At 31.0% G+C, this 21,660-nt stretch overlaps 1 protein-coding gene across 1 annotated transcript; it reads left to right on the top strand.

Annotated features, from left to right (window-relative positions):
- The first annotated feature begins 95 nt into the window (after positions 1–95).
- Positions 96–16,154, top strand: LOC116112287. The gene is made up of 16 exons (XM_031398442.1): positions 96–371; positions 708–1,032; positions 2,434–3,758; positions 4,140–4,589; positions 5,756–6,451; positions 6,666–7,118; positions 7,573–8,328; positions 8,630–9,422; positions 9,813–9,910; positions 9,993–10,172; positions 10,783–10,870; positions 11,353–11,513; positions 14,072–14,180; positions 14,518–14,712; positions 15,503–15,649; positions 15,891–16,154. Exons 1-9 carry the CDS (start codon positions 96–98, stop codon positions 9,875–9,877), a joined length of 5,139 nt encoding a protein of 1,712 aa, XP_031254302.1. The 3' UTR covers positions 9,878–9,910; positions 9,993–10,172; positions 10,783–10,870; positions 11,353–11,513; positions 14,072–14,180; positions 14,518–14,712; positions 15,503–15,649; positions 15,891–16,154.
- The last annotated feature ends 5,506 nt before the right edge of the window (positions 16,155–21,660 follow it).

The following is a 21,660-nucleotide window of genomic DNA, read 5'->3' as shown; positions in this document are numbered from 1 at the left end:
TATCATCGCTAAAGCAGAGGGCTGATTGAGAACCAAAGTTCAATTGGCACGACCACAAGATCCGCTACAAAAATATCACGGCTGCATCCGAATTAATGGTGGATCGTATTGGTCCACTCCTGCAGCAAGAATTCAAGAAAGTTTCTTATCCTACTAATCCACCAGAGATATGGCTTAGATCTAATGAAGATTATTTGGCTTTCGAATCAAGACACTCCACTGTGAAAGATGTATGGGATGCATTAAAAGATGAGAATATCTACATGATCGGTGTTTATGGGATGGGTGGTCTTGGTAAGACCACTTTTGTGCAGGAAGTTGGGAGGCAGGCCGAGAAGGATAAGCTATTCAAGGAGATTGTTTTTGTAGAGGTAATGTTTAAACTAATTAAAGAGGTTTCATTATGTTATATTAGGAATGTTATTTTATCTTAATTATTTATTTCTAGTGATAATTATTAGTATATAATTTATATCATTGATTTTAATTGAGTGTAAGTAATTAGACTTTTCGCATCTATATATATGAGAAACAAGCATTCAATATAACATTGTTTCTTCCTTCTTAAATTAATGAAGACATCCTTATTTTCCTTATTCTTTGTGTTAAGGCAAATGAATACCTTAAAACATAACATAAATTTTTGTGTTCTAGAGTAATTTTTTAATTATGTTGTTCTTGACCTGGCCATATTTCTTGTCTTATAGGTAACAGAAACTTTGGATGTAAAAAAAGTTCAAACCGAAATTGCAGATAAGTTAGGCCTAAAATTCAATAACGAAAGTGAAAGAGCAAGTAAGTTATACGAGAGATTGAAGAGTGGTAAGAAGATCCTTTTAATTTTAGACAATATTTGGAAAGATCTTGATCTCAAGACTATCGGCATTCCTTCTAAAATGGATCGTGGGGGATGTAAACTACTGCTAACAACAAGAAACTTAGATGCGTTGGAGAAGATGGGTTCCACGAATAATTTCAGGATGGGCGTTTTAAATGAAGAAGAAGCTTGGACCCTGTTCAAGAAAATGGGAGGTAATTGTTATAACTCATTTAATTTGATTACACATAAAATTTCTATTATGGTTTGATGTGAATAATGAAAAATTAAAAATAGTAATAACCTGAAATATTTTCAAAATCTGTATAATTAGTCTATTGATAGAATAGAAGTGCTGACTTAGGGACATAAGTTTTATTTATTTTGTAATTAAATATTCTGAAAATCAAATTTCTATGTTTAATTTTCATGTACTTAAACAATTCTAACATAGGGCTATTTTCTAATTACAAGCTAGTCTAATTTAATTTAAACTTATCTTTCTAACCAAACTTTGGTTCTGAGGTTTAGATCAAGTAAAATTTGGTCCAATAAAATCAAAAAGTAACAGTTAGGTCCTTATCAATTAATAGTCGATATGTTAATATAAATAGGATAGGGTATTTCAGTATTTGTCCACATTCATATAATGTGCAAATAATAATAATGATAAAAAAGCCAAAAACCCCATCTTCAACCAACTGCCTTCACAAGAATCACAATCCACAGGTCACAGGTAATTCGTAATAACAATGGTATAGCAATGGAATCCCATATTTGTCCTTGCAAAAGGGGCATGAAAATGGAAAGACTTAATTGTCCCTTTTATATAAAAATATAAATGTTTAGAAAGGTAATTTCGGAATACTAAATCTTTTTTATTTTTTAGTGTAACCCATTTATATTTTATTTATATTTATATTTTTTTTAATCTAATAACCGTAGTTTTTTCTTTCTCTTCTTATTCATATTCTTAATTTGATTCTTTTACAAGTAATTTAACAACCGAAATTCTTTTTCTTTTAAATTCGTAACCTATTCTTTCTCCCTTTTCATTCATTTTTTTAATCGGATTCATTTAAAAATAGTCCAATAAACTTTTTTATTTTTCTCATTTTTAATTTCGTAACCTCCACTTCTGTTACCCAGCAGCTATAAACCTCACCCGATTATTCAATTAAAAACTAAAATTTAGTAATTTAGAAATATGATAAATTGTGTAAGTATATATATATATACTACACATGTTATTTTACTATAGTTATATATACAGCATAATATCAATTTTTCTACTAATCAATAAATTTAGTAGTGTGAATTTTTAAACTTAAATATAAAAATTTCGTGTACTAATAAATAGCAGTATTTTGCTTTTAAGATGTTCAAAAACTTTGAGTGACACTAGTTCACCACTTATCTTTATCTTGCCAGCCCCCAATTGTAATTTTTTACATAAATACGATTTTATTGATCCTTCAACAAAATTTGTTACACCTTAGATCCTTTTAATTTCTGATTTTACATCTTCAATCTTCTATTTTGGAACTTGTCTTGTTTTTAAATCAAAAGCATGTGAATAGAAAATGCAATTAGTATAATCCTAGCTTCTTGTGCAGGTAATGTCATTCAAACACCTGAATTGAATTCTTTACCAAATGATGTATGCAAAGAATGTGGTGGTTTGCCCATTGTCATTTGTACCATAGCAAAAGCATTAAGGAACAAGAAAGAAGAATCTCAATGGGAAGATGCCTTGAGAGAACTAAGAATGCCTTCCCCAGCAAAGTTCCCAAGAGTTTTGAAGAGGGAATATTATAAGATTAAGTTGAGTTACGATTATTTAGAAGGTGATGAGCTCAAGAAAACTTTCTTAATTTCTAGTCTAATGGAAAATAATACTTCCATTTCAGACTTGTTCAAGAACATCGTTGGTTTGGGTATACTTGAAGGAGCTAACCTTACAATAGAAGAAGCACGGAATAGACTAGATTTAGTGGTCAAGGAACTCAAAGACTCTTGCTTGTTACTCGATGGTTCTACGAAAGGAAGATTTTCTATGCATGATGTTGTTCGCGTTGTTGCTATAACATGTGGATATACAAATCACCATATGTTCACAGAGAGAAATGACGTTGAAAGCGAATGGAAGGATAAAGATAAACTTAGAGAATGCACAATTATCTCTGTAGTTGATAATAATATTATTACTCAACTTTGGAATGAAGGGTTAGATTGTCCAAAACTTGAATTTTTTGACATGAGTAACCAGTATTCTTCTGTCGGAATCCCTGAGGAGTTTTTCACAGTGATGCCAAAGCTTAAAGTTTTAAATTTATTTAGAATACAACAATCATCGCTGCCCTCGTCACTCGATCTTCTGACAAACCTTCAAACATTGTGTGTAGACGATAGTAGTATTGAAGATATTGCTATAATCGGAAAGCTTAAGAAGCTAAAAGTCCTTAGCTTGCGAAATACTAATGTTGAGGAGTTGCCTACAGAAATGGGTCGATTGACTCAACTAAGGTTATTGGACTTAAGCAATTGTGAGCAATTAGAGGTTATTGCACCAAATGTGATATCAAAACTATCCCAACTAGAAGAATTGTATATGAAGGGATGTTGTATTCAATGGAAGGTTGAAGAACTTAAGGAGTTGAAGCACTTGTCTCAACTAACCAGTTTAGAAATCGATATTAAAGATAACAAGATGTTGCCTAAAGACTTCTTTTTTAAAGAGCTTAGAAGGTACAAAATAACAATAGGAGATTCGCCCCTATATCTAAGCATGGACTATGAATTATTGTCGAGAATGTTGGAATTTAAATATGATTCTAGCATCTCTTTAGAAGAATTACGAATTTTCAAGAATGTTGAACTCTTACAGTTGGTTGAATTTTCAGATGATGATAACAATCTCACGCCACTTTTTAACAAAAAGGTTTGATTAATGTTAACCTCTTGCACTGCTCTATTATGTATTCTTATTTTTTCTTATGCTTATTTTCATTTGTTAACACAATTGTGATATTGAATTTTTTGTTCCTCTCTTTTTGGTTTTTTTTTTTCTGGTGATTTAAATTTTCTGTTAAATTTCATTACTAAGTACTTCTCTTCAATAATTATACTGTGTAATTTCTATCAAATTGATTCCATTATTTCATGCTTGATTTCACGATGAAAATTATTAGAGAGACAAAAATACATTGTTAATATTAATGGCATGTCAACCATAAATCCATAATAATCAATTATTACTTTAATTTTTTTTTTTTTTTTTTGTTTGAGTAAATATTGAAACATCAATTATCTTTGACTTCAGGTTAATTTCTCCAATTTGATGGCTTTGGAGCTGAAAGTTACTAGTTCTAGAAAGATTTGGGACAGCCAACCTCCAACATTCTTGTCTTCCTTGACACACTTGAGGTTGCATGGATGTAGAAATATAAAATATGCGTTTCCAGTTTCCACAGCCAAAAGCCTCTCCACTCTCCAAGACCTTCAAATAAGCAATTGCAGGGCTTTGGAGGAGATTGTTGCGGATGAAGGAGCAAAAACTGTTGTTAATTTTGCCTTTCCACAGGTTACCTCTTTGAAGCTTGAATATTTACCAAAACTTATAGCTTTCTATCATAGAAGAGATATTTGGGAATTGCCGATGTTAAAAAGGTTGGTGGTGAGGGAATGTGAAAAATTCACTTCAAAATATCTAAGCTTCCAGGAAAATTCACTTCATATTTCAGAGCCAAATTCCTTCTGCTTAGAGCATCAGGTATGAGTCTCTTGTTTCCTTCTTTATTGAAAAGGAAAAACAAAACCTTCTTTATATATGTGTGTATATCATAAATTAGTAAGTAATGTGATTCTTAACATCTCTCTTTTTATTTTTATTTTTTGGAAAAAAAATTTAGAAAAATAAAAATAAAATTAATAATTAGTTGGATTTGAACAATTTTGTTAGAAGAGTCTTGTCAATTAATCTCATTAAAATAATCAATATAATTTATTTATTTTTTAAGAAAAAGACACAAGTTTTTAAAACAAAAAGAAGAAACTTAGCAGCCCAAAAACATTTAAATTAACTCAAAAAAGAGTAACGCATACAAATGTCAAAAATCCCCTTATTTTAAAGATGAAACAGACTATTTTACGCCTTTAATGTGCAATCTTTTTTCTTATAATTTCATAAAACATTATCACTCATTTGATAATATTTCTTTTATTTTTACTAGAAATATGTCTAACAAGTGAACCTTCTTATTAATTATTGGAAACATTATACAAAAGACATTTGCAACTTGAAACCCAACCAAACTAACATGATCTGGTAGCGAACAAATTTTAAACAAATTATATTAAAATAAATGTCCATCAATTATCGACCAATTTCTTTGTAAGTAGAAATTTATACTGATTATCTGCGGAATTATGTTATGGTAAATACATTATGTAATGTAATATTATATGCCTATAATGTTATAAACATGTTTTAATTACACTAAAAAATTTAATTAAAAAAGAAATTTGTAATTTGTCCAAAGTCCAACTTATTGGTGGGATGAGCCGATTAGGAGTTGAAATCTTAAACAACATTTAATAAAATAATAAAAGTACTCTTTTAAGAGAATAATAAACTAACTGGATTTTCTTTTGATGGATTTGTAGATCAAGTTTTTTAAAGCAATTTAGTCAATAGTTTTCAAAAGTAGTTTTTGAATGTAATTTTAATATTGATTTGAAAATTAAAATAAAAATAAAATGTAATATACTAGTTTTAAAATATGTTGCAGTTGAATTATCAAAAACAATTAATTAATTTTTTTTTTTTTAAATTTGCCTCTGTAATTTGTGTTTGGTTTGTGAATTATGAGCCAACAATTAAACTTTTGTTTTAAGAAAATAAAAAGCTAATTAGATTTTGTTTCAATGAATCTGTAGATCAACTTTCGTTTGGAGGAATTTGATTTAGAGCATAAAGGGAATATTAAATGGCAGAGTCGATCTAAAACTCTTGAGATCTTTCATGATTATAAGTTAGCAAATACTCTACTTGGACTCCTTCAGAAATTTGAAAATTTGGAAGTGCTTCAACTAAAAGCCTGTGGATACAAAGAAATATTCTCATGGGGAAAGGATGAGAAACATATGCAAATCACTCTAAGGCCATCCTTAGCTACTTTCCAATATCTTAAAGTTCTGAGAGTTGATTGCTGCAATGAGTTGAAGAAGTTAATAACACCTTCAACGGCTAGAAGTTTGGTGCAGTTGAGGGAAATGAGCCTAAAGAGCTGTCATATGCTGATTGAAATAGTAGAAAATGAGGGAGAAGGAGATGCAACAACGAGTACTGAAATTGTTTTTGATAATTTGAAGAAGTTGTCACTTAGATGGTTAGGAAATCTCGTATGCTTCTGCTCTAGGAATTACTCTTTCAATTTCCCATCTTTGGAAGAGTTAATTATAGGAGAATGCCCTGATATGAAGACTTTTTCTCAAGGAATTTTAAGCACACCAAAGTTGCACAAAGTCAATTATGAGAGCTACAATGAGACTAAAGCGAAGTGGGATATAATGGAAGTAGAGAATGAGGAGAATGATCTTAATAAAACCATAAAAGGAGCATACAAAAATCAGGTATGTATTCAAGTAATTGGTTTAAATATTTACTCATTTAAAGCCTAAAGCAAGATAGAGAATGCAACTTTATATTATTATTTGTTTAGTTTGGGCCTAGGCCTTTTAGAAATTATTAAGAGTTACAAATAGACATATTTTTGTAATCCATTAGAAACAATAATTATTATTTTTGATTACTTTATATTAAAACAACTATTAACCTTTACTGTAGGACATTTCCCTGGATTTGAAGTTATGGACGTTCAAGGATATCAATTCTAGAGAGATTTGCTACAGCCAACATCCAAATTCCTTCTATCAAAATTTGACGCACTTGATTTTGTCGGGTTGTGAAAACATAAAGTATGCCTTTCCATCTTCCATCGCCAAAAGCCTCCACCAACTCCAATACCTAAAGATAAATAATTGTAAGGTTTTGCAAGAGATTGTGGCAAAAGGAGCAAATGAAGATGACAATTTTGTCTTTCCGCATGTAACCTCATTGAAGCTTGAATGTCTACCAGAATTTACGGCTTTCTGTCATACTTTTGAATGGCCAATGTTAAAAGAGTTGGTGGTGAACTCTTGTGGCAAATTCATTACTTCAAAATATTTGAGCTCCCAAGAAAATAACGAGGGTGAACTTCATCTTTCAGAGCAAAAATCCCTCTTCTTGAACGATATGGTATGAATCTTTAATTATTTAATTGTTTATTGAAAAATAAAATTAACTTAAATTATGCCTTCCCAAGTTTTAGTCACCTAAAAAAAAAAAATTTCATTTGAAAATGAGAAATAAAAATGAATGTAATCTTAATACTTTTTTTTTTTTTTTTTTGCAAAATAATGTAAAAAAAAATCTAAAAAGTATGTTTAATTAGTAGTTTAAAAAAAAATAGTTGTTGAATGTAATTTTAATAGTGACGGGAAATTAAAAATAATAACAAAAATATAATTTACAATTTTTAAATAGATTGTAGTTGAACTATCAAAAATAGTAAATTAGATTTTCTTTTTTAAAACTAAAAATAAAATTGCCTCCATAGTTTTTCTTTGGCCTATGACTTTTAAGCCAACAATAAAAGTTTTGTTTTAAGAATATAAAAAACTAACTGGACTTTGTTTTGATGGATTTGTAGATGAACTCAGATTTGGAGAGATTGGAATTATGTAATGAGATCGAAATGATTACATGGCAGAGTCAATCTAAAGTTCTTGAGATCAATTATGATCAGTCAGCAAGTATTGCACTTGAAATTCTTCATAGATTTGAAAATCTGAAAGAGCTCAAACTATATAAGTGCAAATACAAAGAAATATTCTCGTGTGGAAAGGAAGAGAAACATACTGGGAGGCCCACCCATCAGCAAATCAACAGCCTATCTGATCTTCCAAACCTTGAAGTTCTAGATATACAATGGTGTGATGGATTGAAGAGTCTAGTGCCATCCTCAGTTTCTTTGCAGAATCTAAAAGTTTTGAGAGTAACTCATTGTAAGGGGTTGATGAAGTTAATGACACATTCAATGGTTAGAAGCTTGGTGCAGTTGAGAGACATGAGCATCATTGGTTGTGAAATGCTGATAGAAATAGTAGAAAATAAGGGAGAAGTAGATGCAACAACAACAATAACTGAAATTGTTTTTAACAATTTGAAGAAGTTGTCACTTCAAAACTTAGAAAGTCTAACTTTCTTTTGCTCTGGGAATTACTCTTTCAATTTCCCATCTTTGGAAGAGTTATTTATATATTTTTGCCCCAGTATGAATACTTTCTCTAGAGGAATTTTAAGCACACCAAAATTACACAAAATTCGTTATGATTGGGCGGTGAAGGATTTAAAGAATGGGGGGAGTGAGCTTAATACAACCATACAACAAGCTCGCAAAGCAAAGGTAGATGTATTCAATTAATTAGTTTAAACATTTATTTATCTTTCCCTTTTTTTTAAAAAAAAAAAATTAATTTATGTTTTTAGTGTTAATTAAAATTAATTATCTTTTAAACAATTAATGTTGACCTTGATACCACATAGTTTTTGTATAGGCTAAGCATAACATTATTGTTGAACTAGATTACGTCATGCACTCTCTTATGTTTTTCTTGGAAACTTCTAAAACAATGGTTTTATATTTGTAACAACCATGCTTTCATCAATTTTCTTATTCTAATTTGATTCACATGATTGATCTTTAGGTTGACTCTAATTTGACGGCATTGAGATTGAGTGAAGGGGATATCATACGGATTTGGCAAGGTGAACTTCCAAAGAATTCTGGCAAAGTAAAGACTCTTCAATTGATAAAGGATGAATCAACAAACATTCCAATTCAAATCCTTCAAAAATTTAGCCGTCTTGAAGAACTCAAACTTCAAGGGAGTTCGTACGAAGAGATATTCTCATGTAATGAGGATGAGGAACACGTTAGGACACTCACAAAATTAAAAGTTCTAGAATTGTTAAGACTTTTTAATTTAAAGTGTTTTTGGAAACAAGACTCCCGATTAAACTCAATTCTTCAAAATCTTTATCGTCTAGAGGTGCAATATTGTCACAATTTGACTACTTTGTTGCCATCTTCAGCATCTTTTGAAAATTTACGTACTTTGGAGATAAAGTACTGTAATGGATTGGGAAATTTAGTGTCATCCTCAACAGCAAGGAGTCTAGTGCAACTAGTAAGTTTGAGAGTAGGAGAATGTGAAATGATGATAGAAGCATTAGCAAATGAGGGAGATACAGAGGAAGGTACCATTGTTTTTGAGAAATTGGAGTACTTGTATATGTATAAATTAGAAAGTCTCACATGCTTCTGCTCTGGAAGTTACACCTTAAAATTCCCAAACTTGGAAAGACTAGATATATATCAATGCTCCAAGATGAAGACTTTCTCTGAAGGAGACTTAAGCATGCCAAGGTTAGAAAAGCTGAACTATAAAGATTGTTCGGAGAGTGACCTTGATACAATCATACAAGAATTACAAAATGGTAAGTATTAATTTACTTATTAACAATGTATTTTTTCTATTGATTTTTTTGATTTCCTTCATTGAATTAATACTAGTTAATCCCCATTGTGTTATAATTGATTTTGTCTTTGATTAAAATTCTCTAAGTGAATCAATCATAGGCTATCAAGTATATTTAGAGAAGCAATATTACAATTTATATTTGAAAGCAGGACAAAGGGCATAGAAGCAAGTAACATTAATTAGTGTATACCAAACAATATTTTTGTTCTTTAAAGTTACACTTGATTATTTGTGTTTTTGTAGTATTGAGGTGGTTGTTGAGGAGATTCCTCATCTTCTTGTTCAATTGATAAATTATCATCAATTTGGAGTCCCAAAATTAATATGTTGTTCTCTATTATTACAGATTGTTCAGAGTTTTGTGAAAAATATAAACCCTTTCATTCTCCGAACCCTTTAAAAATCGTCTGACGGTCCCGCCTGCTCAAATCGCCGGCAGTCCAGGTCATTTTCGTTGTCTCAAATACTTATCATTAAAACTACTAGAACTTGTGTGTTTATATTTGTTAATTTTTTAATTTCACAGATGAGATTGCCAAGTTGCTCCCGAATCTGTTCGCAAGGATCGGCGAAATTGGTGCCAAATGATGTCCATAGGCTTCAGGAAGATCAGAAGTTGAAAATCGGCATCGCGTTTGACTGGGCTTTAGGCGACAGGTGGATATAATGTGATCTCAGGAATTTTGCGTGAGGATCTATGTGATCTGTAAGTTTAAAACGTGGTTTGCTTAAATGTTGTTTGAAAATGTGATTTTTGTGTTTCATTGATCATGAAGTGCAAATACATCGAATTGCTCCTGAACAAATCAAATTGAACCAATTGTTTTTTTTGAGTGAAATTTATAGTTTTCAAAGTATTCAAATGTGGTCGATAGGCATTAATTAATGCTTGTTAGATAAATTACATTTGATGAGATTAATTAAGTCCTTAAAAGTGTATTATCTGACAGTTTAAATTGTATTTCAATTTGTGCAGGTATAATTTGATAGTTCATTGTCTTATAATTGATTTTGTCTTTGATTAAAATCCTCTAAGTGAATCAATTATAGACACTATCAAGTATATATAGAGAAGCAATATTACAATTTATATTTGAAAGCAGGACAAAGGGCATAGGAGCAAGTAACATTAATTAGTATACACCAAACACTATTTTTTTCTTTAAAGTTACACTTGAATATTTGTGTTTTTGAAGTATTTAGGTGGTTGTTGAGGAAATTCCTCATCTTCTTGTTTAATTAGAGTCCCAAAATTAAAGCAGCATTCTCTATAGTTTCTGCTTCTACTCTTAACATGTTGTTCTCTATTATTACAGATTTTTCAAGAGTTTTGTAAAAAATATAAAGGAGAAGAAGAGTGAGTTGGATAGCAAACTATGAATGTTCACACAGCAAAGTCATATGGTAAGTGTGTGATATTAGTAAGAATATAACTTTTAAGAAATTACAAGGTTATATATGATATTGATTAAAATTTTGAGGGACTATTCGAATATTCTGTTAGGATAAAATTGAAATAATATTAGCTTACAGGGACTTTAGAATATTATCCAACCGTGTAAATTTATATGAAGAAAATGCAGCCATGGTGAAAGTAGTAGGAGACATCTCCTACTACTTTCACCATGGCTGCATTTTCTTCATATAAATATTAGCTTACACGCGGTCGATACGGCTGCCTGGCTTTAGTTTGCAGTGAATTTCAAATGAGCCGTATCGACCACGTGTGTCCTTTCCCTTTCATTCTCCGAACCCTTTAAAAATCGTCTGACGGTCCCGCCTGCTCAAACCGCCAGCGGTCCAGGTCATTTTCATCGTCTCAAATACTTATCATTAAAACTAATAGAACATGTGTGTTTATATTTGTTAATTTTTTAATTTCACAGATGAGATTGCCAAGTTGTTCCGGAATCTGTTCGCAAGGATCGGCGATATTGGTGCCAAATGATGTCGATAGGCTTCAGGAAGATCAGAAGTTGAAAATCCGCGTCGTGTTTGACTGGGCTTTAGGCGACAGGTGGATACAATGTGATCTCAGGAATTTTGGGTGAGGATCTATATGATCTGTAAGTTTAAAACGTGGTTTGCTTGAAATGTTGTTTGAAAATGTGATTTTTGTGTTTCATTGATCATGAAGTGCAAATACATCGAATTGCTCCTGAATAAATCAAATTGAACCAATTGTTTCTTTTGAGTGAAATTTATAGTTTTCAAAGTATTCAAATGTGGTCNATTGTTGAACTGATAGATTACTCGAGTGGTATCCAATGAATGTTGCAACTTGCACTGTTTGACATCCACTGCTTTAATCATTTGATAAATGTTTTTGTTGCTCATTCTGTATTCTTATCAAACAATTGCATTTGCAGACTATATTTCAATCGAAGTCAAGGTAGTTGATACTGATATCTATTGTGTTATAGCAGAAAATCTAGTTTCATTCTTATTTTAACATATGTATATTGTTCTTTTTGCTGCACATGATTGTTTCCTTTTCTTTGATCATTTTCTATTTCTGATCTTATCAGCGGCATCATGACTGCTAACGCATTATGTGCTTCAAGCCTTCAACAGCACGATAGGCGAAATTTCCAATACACCCCAAATATTTAAAAATTTCTCTTCTCTTTCCCCAAAGACTTCTATTTTTATTTTTGCTAAATTTCTCGAAAGATACACACATTTTATTTTAATTTTGCTGAATTTTTTGAAATATTATAATTAATGTTAAAATATGAGATTAGTGGAGCATGCGTGGAGACACAATATATTGACTAAATTCGACACCTTAATTTCTATGCCTTTATTTCTTGTGCATTGCATCACTTTTCAACAACTTTGTTGCATGCTTAAATTAATTAAACAAACTTAGCTAACGAATAATTAGGGGTGAAACCAAGAAACTTGTTGGGGGGGTGGGTGGGCGGGTTGGATTTTTTTTTTAAAACAAATAATACTGACTTATACATAGTTCATATGAATGATTATTGATAGTACATAAATATTGCATACAGTGAGAACGTTTTGTTACCACTAAAAACAATAAATTTAATATTATCTCAACTTACTTGACTATTTGACACCTCTAAAAAGAAAAAAAGGAAATATTATTTTAAATATAAAGTTAATGTAAAATCAAAATTAGTTCTAATAATTATGGATTGATGATGATGTGATTTTTTAGTTAAAAGAGAAATTCATAAGTGGTTATGTGTGTAAGGTAGAAAGGTGAACCTTTGGAGCCAAGGAGGAGTCCTTTTGCTTTGACTACTAAGGTAAGGAAAAAAATCTCCCTTATGACTACAATTGATAACNTTAAAAGTTTTTTTCTTGGTTTTTGTTCTGCATGGTTTGGGGCTTTGATGTGTAGTTTTAGTGAAACCTTTTAGGGTATGTAAAATTTAGCTTGTAAGTGTTTTTCTTGGGTATTGTTGAGAATATGCGTCCTTTATCATTGAAGATTAAGGATCTTAATTAACTATTGGAATTGACTACTGTATGAATTTATTACTGTCAGAGGCTGACCATGACTAGTATAGCAGAGCTTTTGGTTGTTAAGAAACTGTAAGTTTGTGAATTGACTACTACGTGTAGTGGAGGTGAAGATGTTCAAAGGGAGCAATGGCATGCTTATAAATTTTGAATTATTGCCAACAAGTAATTTTGTGCTGCTGGTTTCTTCATTTTTGTCATACATCTCGACAGTGGCAATGAGGAGCTATGTGTAAAAATCTTTTAAAAATGACCAGAGTACAGCTAACAAAAATATGAATGGTGGAATTATGAAAAATGATAAAGTTTTCAGGGTACATATGATTGTGAGAATGTCAAATTAAAGGAACCAATGACATGCTTGAATATGCCGCAAGTGCGTGATTCAAATTTTAATATAAAGAAATATGTAAATCAATTAATAACTTATCTCTTATTTATCTTAGTATCAGTCTCTGCGGTTCTGGGTGCCACTTTTTAATGTTTCTTGCATGCCATCAGTCACTAAATGAAGTTTATAGGTCAAAATATTTTTGAACTTCTGCACCTTGGTCCTACATGTATTCTTTTGAAGAAACCTTTTTTAGTGGACGCTCAACTTTACTACATGTATTTGTTAGTTCTCAAAGTCCCTGAGGAATAGCATGGATAATTTTCAATTACTTAATTGTGCATGCTCTTAGACTTTCATTCTCCAATAACATCAATTTAAATTTTCTTCCGCCTCCTATTAAACAATTGAGTTATTGATATGATAATAAATCTGCTTCATTATATAACAGATTTAGTTTATCTTTTTTCATCTTTGTCTTTAGAAACATCTCATTTCTTTTTTAAAATGTGATTAGGGAATCTTTTTATACTTAAATGTTGACTTCATTATGCTCAATCGCTGAGGAAATCAAGTTGAAAACTTGTTTCTTGGTTACTATTTGAAGCAAGGAACATGTACACATCGGTATAATTTTCTGTGGATATTCAAAGATTTTTATTTTGATAATTTCTCTATTCCTACTATTCTATCTATTCGTTATCTCTGCTCCTATATCACTGACTTAAGAAATCAGCTTTTTGTACAAATCTTTTCTTTGACTGGGATATATCTTTCTACAGGTTACTTTCAAGAAGCAAACACTGGAAAATATCGCAGACCACATTCTAGATGGAATCTGTAAACCAGCTGGACTCGGTCACAACTACAGGGCCATATCCATTCCAGAAGGTCTAATTAATTTCATTCTTGAGATATTTTCTCAGACGTATAATATGCAATTCTGTTTTTAGCTTATTTTCCTTTAAAGTTGTGACTCTAGAGGTCAAATTAAACTATCTTGCTAATTCCTGTATTTTTCTTTACCTCATTGTCAATTGTTCAAGTAAACAAAAATGAGTATTGTAGTGCTTTTCCTTACCTCATTGTCACTATATCCTATAGAAGCATTCGTAAAGAATAACTTTTATTTCATATTTTTATCTATCATATATACTTTATTATTATTATTATTTTGTATTAAAATTTTGCATCTTAATTTACTTATATTATTCTCATTTTTATACAGGATGATGATCCAATTAATGAAGATGATTCAGAAGTGCAGTTGATGAAGACAATGACTCATGAATGATGATTAAAGAAATATTTTAGTTGACTTGAACCTTGTTTCACAGGTCCTCTCGAAGCTTTTAGGTTCAAAGTCAAATCAGGCAAAGATAAGCATCATTAATGACATCGGTGGCATTGCTAACGCTGGAAGGTAGTACTAAAGATTTTATGTTAGTCAAATTAACTTGATGAATTGAGATAATCCTTTTTTAGGTCAACCATACTGATCTGTAGTTAGTGATAGACCACCCATGGGCAAGGTCTACAAGTTGAAAGGCAAGAATAGGCGTTAAGGGCAGTGAGTGTGGAGAGTGTGAGTGAGTTTGTTAAAAGAATATACACATGGCTGATATTTAGAGGATGGATTTAGTGTCAGTTAGTAAAGGGTAATTAGTGTATAGTAAAGAGAGAGAGAGTGTGAGGTGATTATCAAGTAAATTCTTCATAGGTCATTAAGGGAGGCTCCTCAGCTCCTCGAACTGCTGGGAATCTATCTGTTTGGGTGCTATACTTCTTCATTTGTTATTTCAACCCTTATATTAATACTAATACAGTTCATATCCGCGTGTTTGTTCTCTTGCTTGTTACTTTTTTGTGTATTGCTGTTGGTTTTAGTCAATTTTACAGGAGGCTCCATCAGTTAGGTATAAGGCTGAATTGTCTGTGTGGAATTCCCACTTCTAATGTAAATTGATGTTAAGTTTAACTCATAATAGATGCACTGATTTTTCTAATTTAACCTTCTGCAATTGACACTTATTTGTAAGTATTTAATTTCTTATATACTCAATGATTCACATAAACTTAGGTAACTTTGAAAATGTTTCATTAGCATTTTTAAAGAATTTCTTTTCTGGTAGAAGGTCTTATAGAGGAAAATTTAGAAAGTTCTTGGGGTTATGAAATGAAATGTGTACTAAAGTGTGCTTGCATTATTGCAGGATGACTTTTCTGCTTGGCTCTCAGGAAATCTTGACAAATCTTTTAAGGTTTCAGAATTTGTCTATACTTAGATCATCATTTTAAATACATTTGGAAAGTTACTGTATCGAATATCACATATATATAATCTTGAAAAATCTCTAAAGGTTCGTCTTCTTTATATTACAGAGAGAATGTAGCGTTTGTTATTTCAGATATAATATTTCATGTTGAACTTCTGAAGTGTTGAAGGCTGACCCCATTACTTTTCTAGGAAGGATTAAATAGATTCCTACCCATATGTTTATTTGTTTTTAGCTTAATACACGATGACAAATAAGTAAATAAGTTAATTTTATTTCTCCATGGACGTTGTGTGCTAAGTTTAGCTTCTGGTTTCTTCAACAGGTGACGGGTAGTTTTGATTCAGTTGCTGAGAAGGGACTTTTCTATAGACAAATGTCCTGAGAAGTTAATTGGACTGAAAGTGAGTTGAAACTCTGCACTTTACTAAGCTTTTCTTTATGAGCTGAGTGTTCTGAAAAATGCTCCACATGGCATGGGATTGAGGAACCACGGAAGCTTTTCATTATTCTGAAGTAAGCTATGAGATAACTCTTTCATTGGACTTTGTATGCTGACTTGATCAATAATGGAGTTCATTTTTTTTCATGTCGTTGATGCATCTTTCCATTTGTAATATAATAGATTTTTTTTTTTTTCTTTTGTCAAACACAATTAAATATGAAGAAACTAAATTCACTTCCATTTATTAAGAAAAAATCCTGATATTGTGTTGGGAAGCCTTGTTTTTAAGCTGAAGTGCATTTCTCTTTCATTTATACTATTAATATTTTCTTCAAAAAAAGATTATGAATATCAACAATTTGAGAAAGAAAAATATTGAGACAAAATGGATCAATTACATCAACAATAACATAACATTGATAAAAGGACATATATCTCATATTTTATTTTCTGGCTTCTTTTTTGAAAATTGACCTAATGTTATGTTTTCAATAAACCTTCAAAATAAGATTCAATTATTTCTTAAACTATGATTTAAAAATGTATCTGAAATAATGTTACCCACCAAGTATTGTACCCCATATGAACATACACTCTTCACATCCTGTATTTTTGTTTGTAACTCATTTTCCTTTAGAGTTGTGATTCTAGAAGTTAAATTATACCCCTCTTGCCAATTCCTGTATTTTTCTTTCCGTGTTCTCATTAATGCAAGGAAACAAAAATGTGTATTGCAGTGCTTTTTCTATACCTCATTGTCATTGTTTCCTATTGTTTCAGTGGAAGTATTCTAGTTTTTACATGTCAATGGTATCTTACTACAAGGTTTGGGCATCAAAAAGATTTTTCGACAAGCTACTCTTTTGGATAGTTTTGGAATCTAGTACTAACTATTAGTGGAGATTTTGTGGTTTAGGAGATCTTTAATTATATAGTCTCACAAAAACTGTCCTTATTGCTTAATTGAAAACCACTTTTACTGCCTCTTATGATTTTTGCTCATTTTGCTTTTCTAAGCAGTTAATTGTTGTTTTTAGTAGTTTTTAATTGTTCTGTGGCATTGTTTTCTAGCAATTACAACTATTATTTCAAATTTAGATTTATCATGTAAATATTTTTTTTATTATTTTATTTTAAAATTATGCATCTTAAGTTTACTCATGTTATTCTCATTTTTNAAAACTTACAAACACATCTAATAATCTAACGGCGATTAGAGAAATATGTTATTTTATACTATTCGTAAGAACGAAAATACCCTTGTACAATGTACCAATTGTTTAAAATATTGATTTGTTGTAGTTGATATCTAAAAGAGCTATTTAAAAAAGTAGAAAGAGATGTTGGGTTTAATATTTTTCTTTTTTCTTCTTTGTTTAAGTGTGAAAATATAAAGCGGAAAATTAGAATAATATTTAAATTTGTATTTCCATTCTTTAAAACTTCTTTATGAAATAATTTAATTCTTAAGTACGTTTTTATTCTAAAACAATTTAGTTCTTAACTTATTTACCAATTTCAAATAAAAATGAGTTAAAAAATGCTTTATTACATTCAAGTACCAAGTAAAGTAAACAAAACTCATATTTTGTTCTTTATTCTATTATATGATGTTTTTTGAAGTCAACGTTCTTTTTAAATTAAAAATATAGGTAAATTGACTGCATTAGCCTTCATGGACAAGTGTCCTGAGAACTTAATGGGAGCTCTGCACTTTTCTAAGCTCTTTTTCATGAGCTCAGCTTCCTGGAAATGCACCTTCAGAAAATCAGTGACCTATGAAACTGACAAGCAATTATCTCTGTTTTGTCCTGACTTAGCTATATTTTAATTATAATAAATTATCAAATTAATTCTAAGTGAGAAAAAGTCCCAGTAGCATTTGCAAGTGGCAAGAATAATTAAATTGTAGTTGGAGCTTTCGTTTTTGAATTATATATTAATTTTTATATTTAAAAAGCCAACGCATGTTGCTTGTTTGAAAGTTGTCCAAGGATTATTATATTTAGTATAATTAATTTCTTTTAACTTGGTGATGTGGAATTCTAATTAAATAAGAAAACTAAATCAAACAAAAGAGGAAATTAAACAAAATTTTGGTTTTAAATAATGTGTCCGGCATCACATTAGGTTTTGGGTCACTTTCAATTTGACCAAATTATCTAATTTTTACTTATTTATTTGATTATTAATATTTATATGCACAAAGTTGTTGGCTTTTTTGTTTTTACTTTTGGATTGTTCTAAACATGCATATCGTGAGGTTTGGTCTAAACTGATAAACCCTTAAGTATCAGGATTAACTTAAAACCCTCTGCAGTTAGGTGAGTGTCCATATTTTTCTGTTAGTTTTAATAAGACGAGGGCAAAAGAGTGCATTGCCACTAAATTTTATAGTTAAGCAATAATTAATCAAATTATTATAAAAGCTTAAAAAAAGAAGATAAATCACTTTCACCTATCGCAAAACCCAAACCCACCAACAAACGCAAAACCCTTTCGCAACCCCACTCTATAGCCGCCTGCAACCTAGCTTAGCGAAACCACAGCCGCTTGCACCCCTTTCTCCATCGTGTTTCCTCCCTTCCTCGTATCTTCCCACCCCAAATTATTAACGATGTTATGTCGGTATCAGAAAGGTAGAAAGTTGTTGCAAGAGGAGAGTTTAAAAAAGCATAGAAGATGTTTGATGAAAAGCCCAAATGATTTTTCTTTTTTTTCTTTTTTTTTTTTAAATTTGTGTGAGTATAGTTGCGGTAAGCTTCATTCTACGACAGAAAGAGGGTGTTCAATGGCTTATACAGGGGACGAGAATTTGGGGCATGATAGGGTAGTCGCTGGCTGTTGCCTGCTGGGCATGTTAAGAAGAAGTGGGGTGTTAGGATGGGAAGACGAGGATATTAAAGTCATTCACCCTCTTACTGTGAAACTAACTAAAAATGACCAATGTCAGGGGGTTTTAAGTTAATGACGGTACCTCAGGGGATTTATCGGGTTTGGGACAACCTTTGTTGGGGGTGTGGTAAAGTATGGTATTAAAATATGTTTAAATTACAATCATACCTAATCTTTTTAACATATTCGATTTTAAAAATAATTTAATGATAGAAATATTTTACGTCTGGATCAATTGCAGACTTATGCTTAGGCTTAGAGCCGCCATGACCATCTCATATCCCACCAGAAGTTTTAAAATTTATAGACATGAATATTAATTTTGCCACTTGAAATAAAATATATACCTCTATTTAGCCTGTTTATTTATTAGATTTTATCATTTGTCAGGTTTGGGACAAACTTCGAGCAGTTTAAAGAATTGTATAAAATATTTTAAAATTACAATAATAGATACCTAATTTTTTTAACATATTCGATTGAAAAATAATTTAATGCAAGAAATATTTTATGTTTTGATCAATGGTGGACTTATGCTTAGGTTTATAGCCGCCATGGCCCCCTCATATCCCACCAAAAGTTTTATATATATATATTATTATATATAATTATATATATATATTAAATATATATATATATATATATATATATATATATATATATTGTCTTGATAGTGGTGGACTTATGTTAGGCTTTGACCCGCCGTGGCCACCCAATATCCAACCAAAACTTTTAAACTTATATTTGAATATTATTTCACCACTTAAAATTAAATAATACCTTTGTTTGTTTCTGTTTATTTATCAAATTTCACTTTTGCCACCATTATATCCTAGTTTGAACAATGGTCTTGATTGTTGATCTCCCATTTCTAAACACATAACCTGATTAATACAATCATCAAGATTCAATCCATATTATATATATATATATATATATATATAATAGATTTGTTTGTTTGTTTTAGTTTTTGCTAATTTGAATTAGCTTTTTTCAGTAATCGGATTAAAAATACAACCTTAGAAACCAGTTTAAAATGTCAATAACACAAGACTTTCAGCATCTCTGTTTAACCATCTTATTTGATGTTGAAGTGATTATGTAAGGAGATAAGGGTATAAAAGTCAAGAAATTGGATGAAAGGTCAGCTTTGAAAAGCCCAATTTTTTGGTCCTTTTATTTGACCCCTAAAATATTTAATATTTAAAGAGTATAAGGGTATTTGTTGTTTTTGCTTTCAGAAGCTTCGTCTTTGGTTTGATATCGCACTAAAATGCTTTCATCCTCCTCCTCTTAAAGCCTCTCGTCGTCAACTTATTTCTTGCTTCAGAACCATTACCACATATTTTCTTTCTTTTCTCTCGCCTGATTTTTCACTACTCTCCCGCTCCCCTATATTTTCTTAATTTCAGAATTTCTGCTCGCACTCTTGTTCTGTTATTTAAGTTTGCACCTTTGTTGTTAATCTCTCGTCTATTTTCGTTTAATTTCTTCCTCTTCTATTTTTCAAACTTATTTCTGTTTAGAAAAAAGAAAAAAAAGAGAAAATCCTATCTTTCCCTTATTTCTTGTTTACACTAAGGAAAAGCAAAAAAGAAATCCTCTCTGATTCCCTTATTTCTTTCCTTGTTCAAATATAATATCTTTCTATTTTTCAATTTATTTATCCTCCCCATTCCCCCTCACCCCCCCCCCCCCCCCCCCCACCCCAAAAAAAAAAAAAAACGCTAATATCATAATTTTCATCCCTCTCATCGTCTACCTTATTTCTTGCTTCAGAAACCATTACCACATATTTTCTTTCTTTTCTCTCGCTTGATTTTTCACAACTCTCCCGTCCCCATATATTTCTTATTATCAAGATTTTTGCTCGGCACTCTTGTTCTGTTATTTAGTTTGCACCTTTGTTGTTAATTATCTCGTCTTATTTTCGTTTATTTTCTTCCTCTTCTATTTTTCAAACTTATTTCTGTTTAGAAAAAGAAAAAAAGAGAAAAATCCTATCTTTCCCTTATTTCTTGTTTACACTAAGGAAAGCAAAAAAAGAAATCCTCTCTGATTCCCTTATTTCTTTCCTTGTTCAAAATAAATCTCTTCTATTTTCAATTTATTTATCCTCCCTGCGCCACGAACCCCCCCCCCCCCCCCCCCCCCCCAAAAAAAAAAAGAAAAAAAAACGCCCCCCCCCTAATATCATAATTTCTCCTCACTAGTTAACTGTTATTGTCAATTTTTTTATTTACATTTGATTTCGATCTCTTTTGTTTTTTGAACTTGGAAAAAATTTAAAAATGAGATAATGTTGGAGTTGTTGACTACTTCAGCATTAATAGGTTTCACAGACGCATTCAGGGGCTCTGCTCCCCGATGAGTAGGCGGGGGTCGTGGGGGTAGTGCCCCCGAGCCCATAGGCGGTTTGGGCCTTTTCCATGTATAACCGCTGTAGAATTGTCATAAGTCATTAATTCTTTATTAGGTTTAGGATTAGGAATAGGAATCCTGTAAAACTAGGTTTTGTCACTTTAAACATAATATATAAACATATTTTTCTCTTGTTATGAGTGTGATAGCAATCATAGGGCAATTCATTCATTGTAAACGAGAGAGGTGAGGAAGTATTGCAATAATATTAACTCAGCTGGATGTAGCCCATATTGGGTGAATCAGGGTAAATCGTGCGTGTTATTTTCTCTTTGTTTACTGTCTGTGATTTGTTTTAATGTTATTTTGTTCTCGCTACTGTCTCTATTTTGTT

Source organism: Pistacia vera, unplaced genomic scaffold, assembly GCF_008641045.1.
Source record: "Pistacia vera cultivar Batoury unplaced genomic scaffold, PisVer_v2 Contig66, whole genome shotgun sequence".
NCBI lineage: Eukaryota > Viridiplantae > Streptophyta > Magnoliopsida > Sapindales > Anacardiaceae > Pistacia > Pistacia vera.
Note: the sequence above shows the minus strand (reverse complement) of the source record. Positions and strands in the feature narration are given on the sequence as shown.

Bases quoted from the DNA above. Each gene is read 5' to 3' on its own strand.
- LOC116112287 (XM_031398442.1), top strand. From the start codon at position 96: ATGGTGGATCGTATTGGTCCACTCCTGCAGCAAGAATTCAAGAAAGTT. The intron at 1,033-2,433 runs GTAATTGTTATA...CTTCTTGTGCAG, and splicing joins CCTGTTCAAGAAAATGGGAG to GTAATGTCATTCAAACACCT. The intron at 7,119-7,572 runs GTATGAATCTTT...ATGGATTTGTAG, and splicing joins CCCTCTTCTTGAACGATATG to ATGAACTCAGATTTGGAGAG.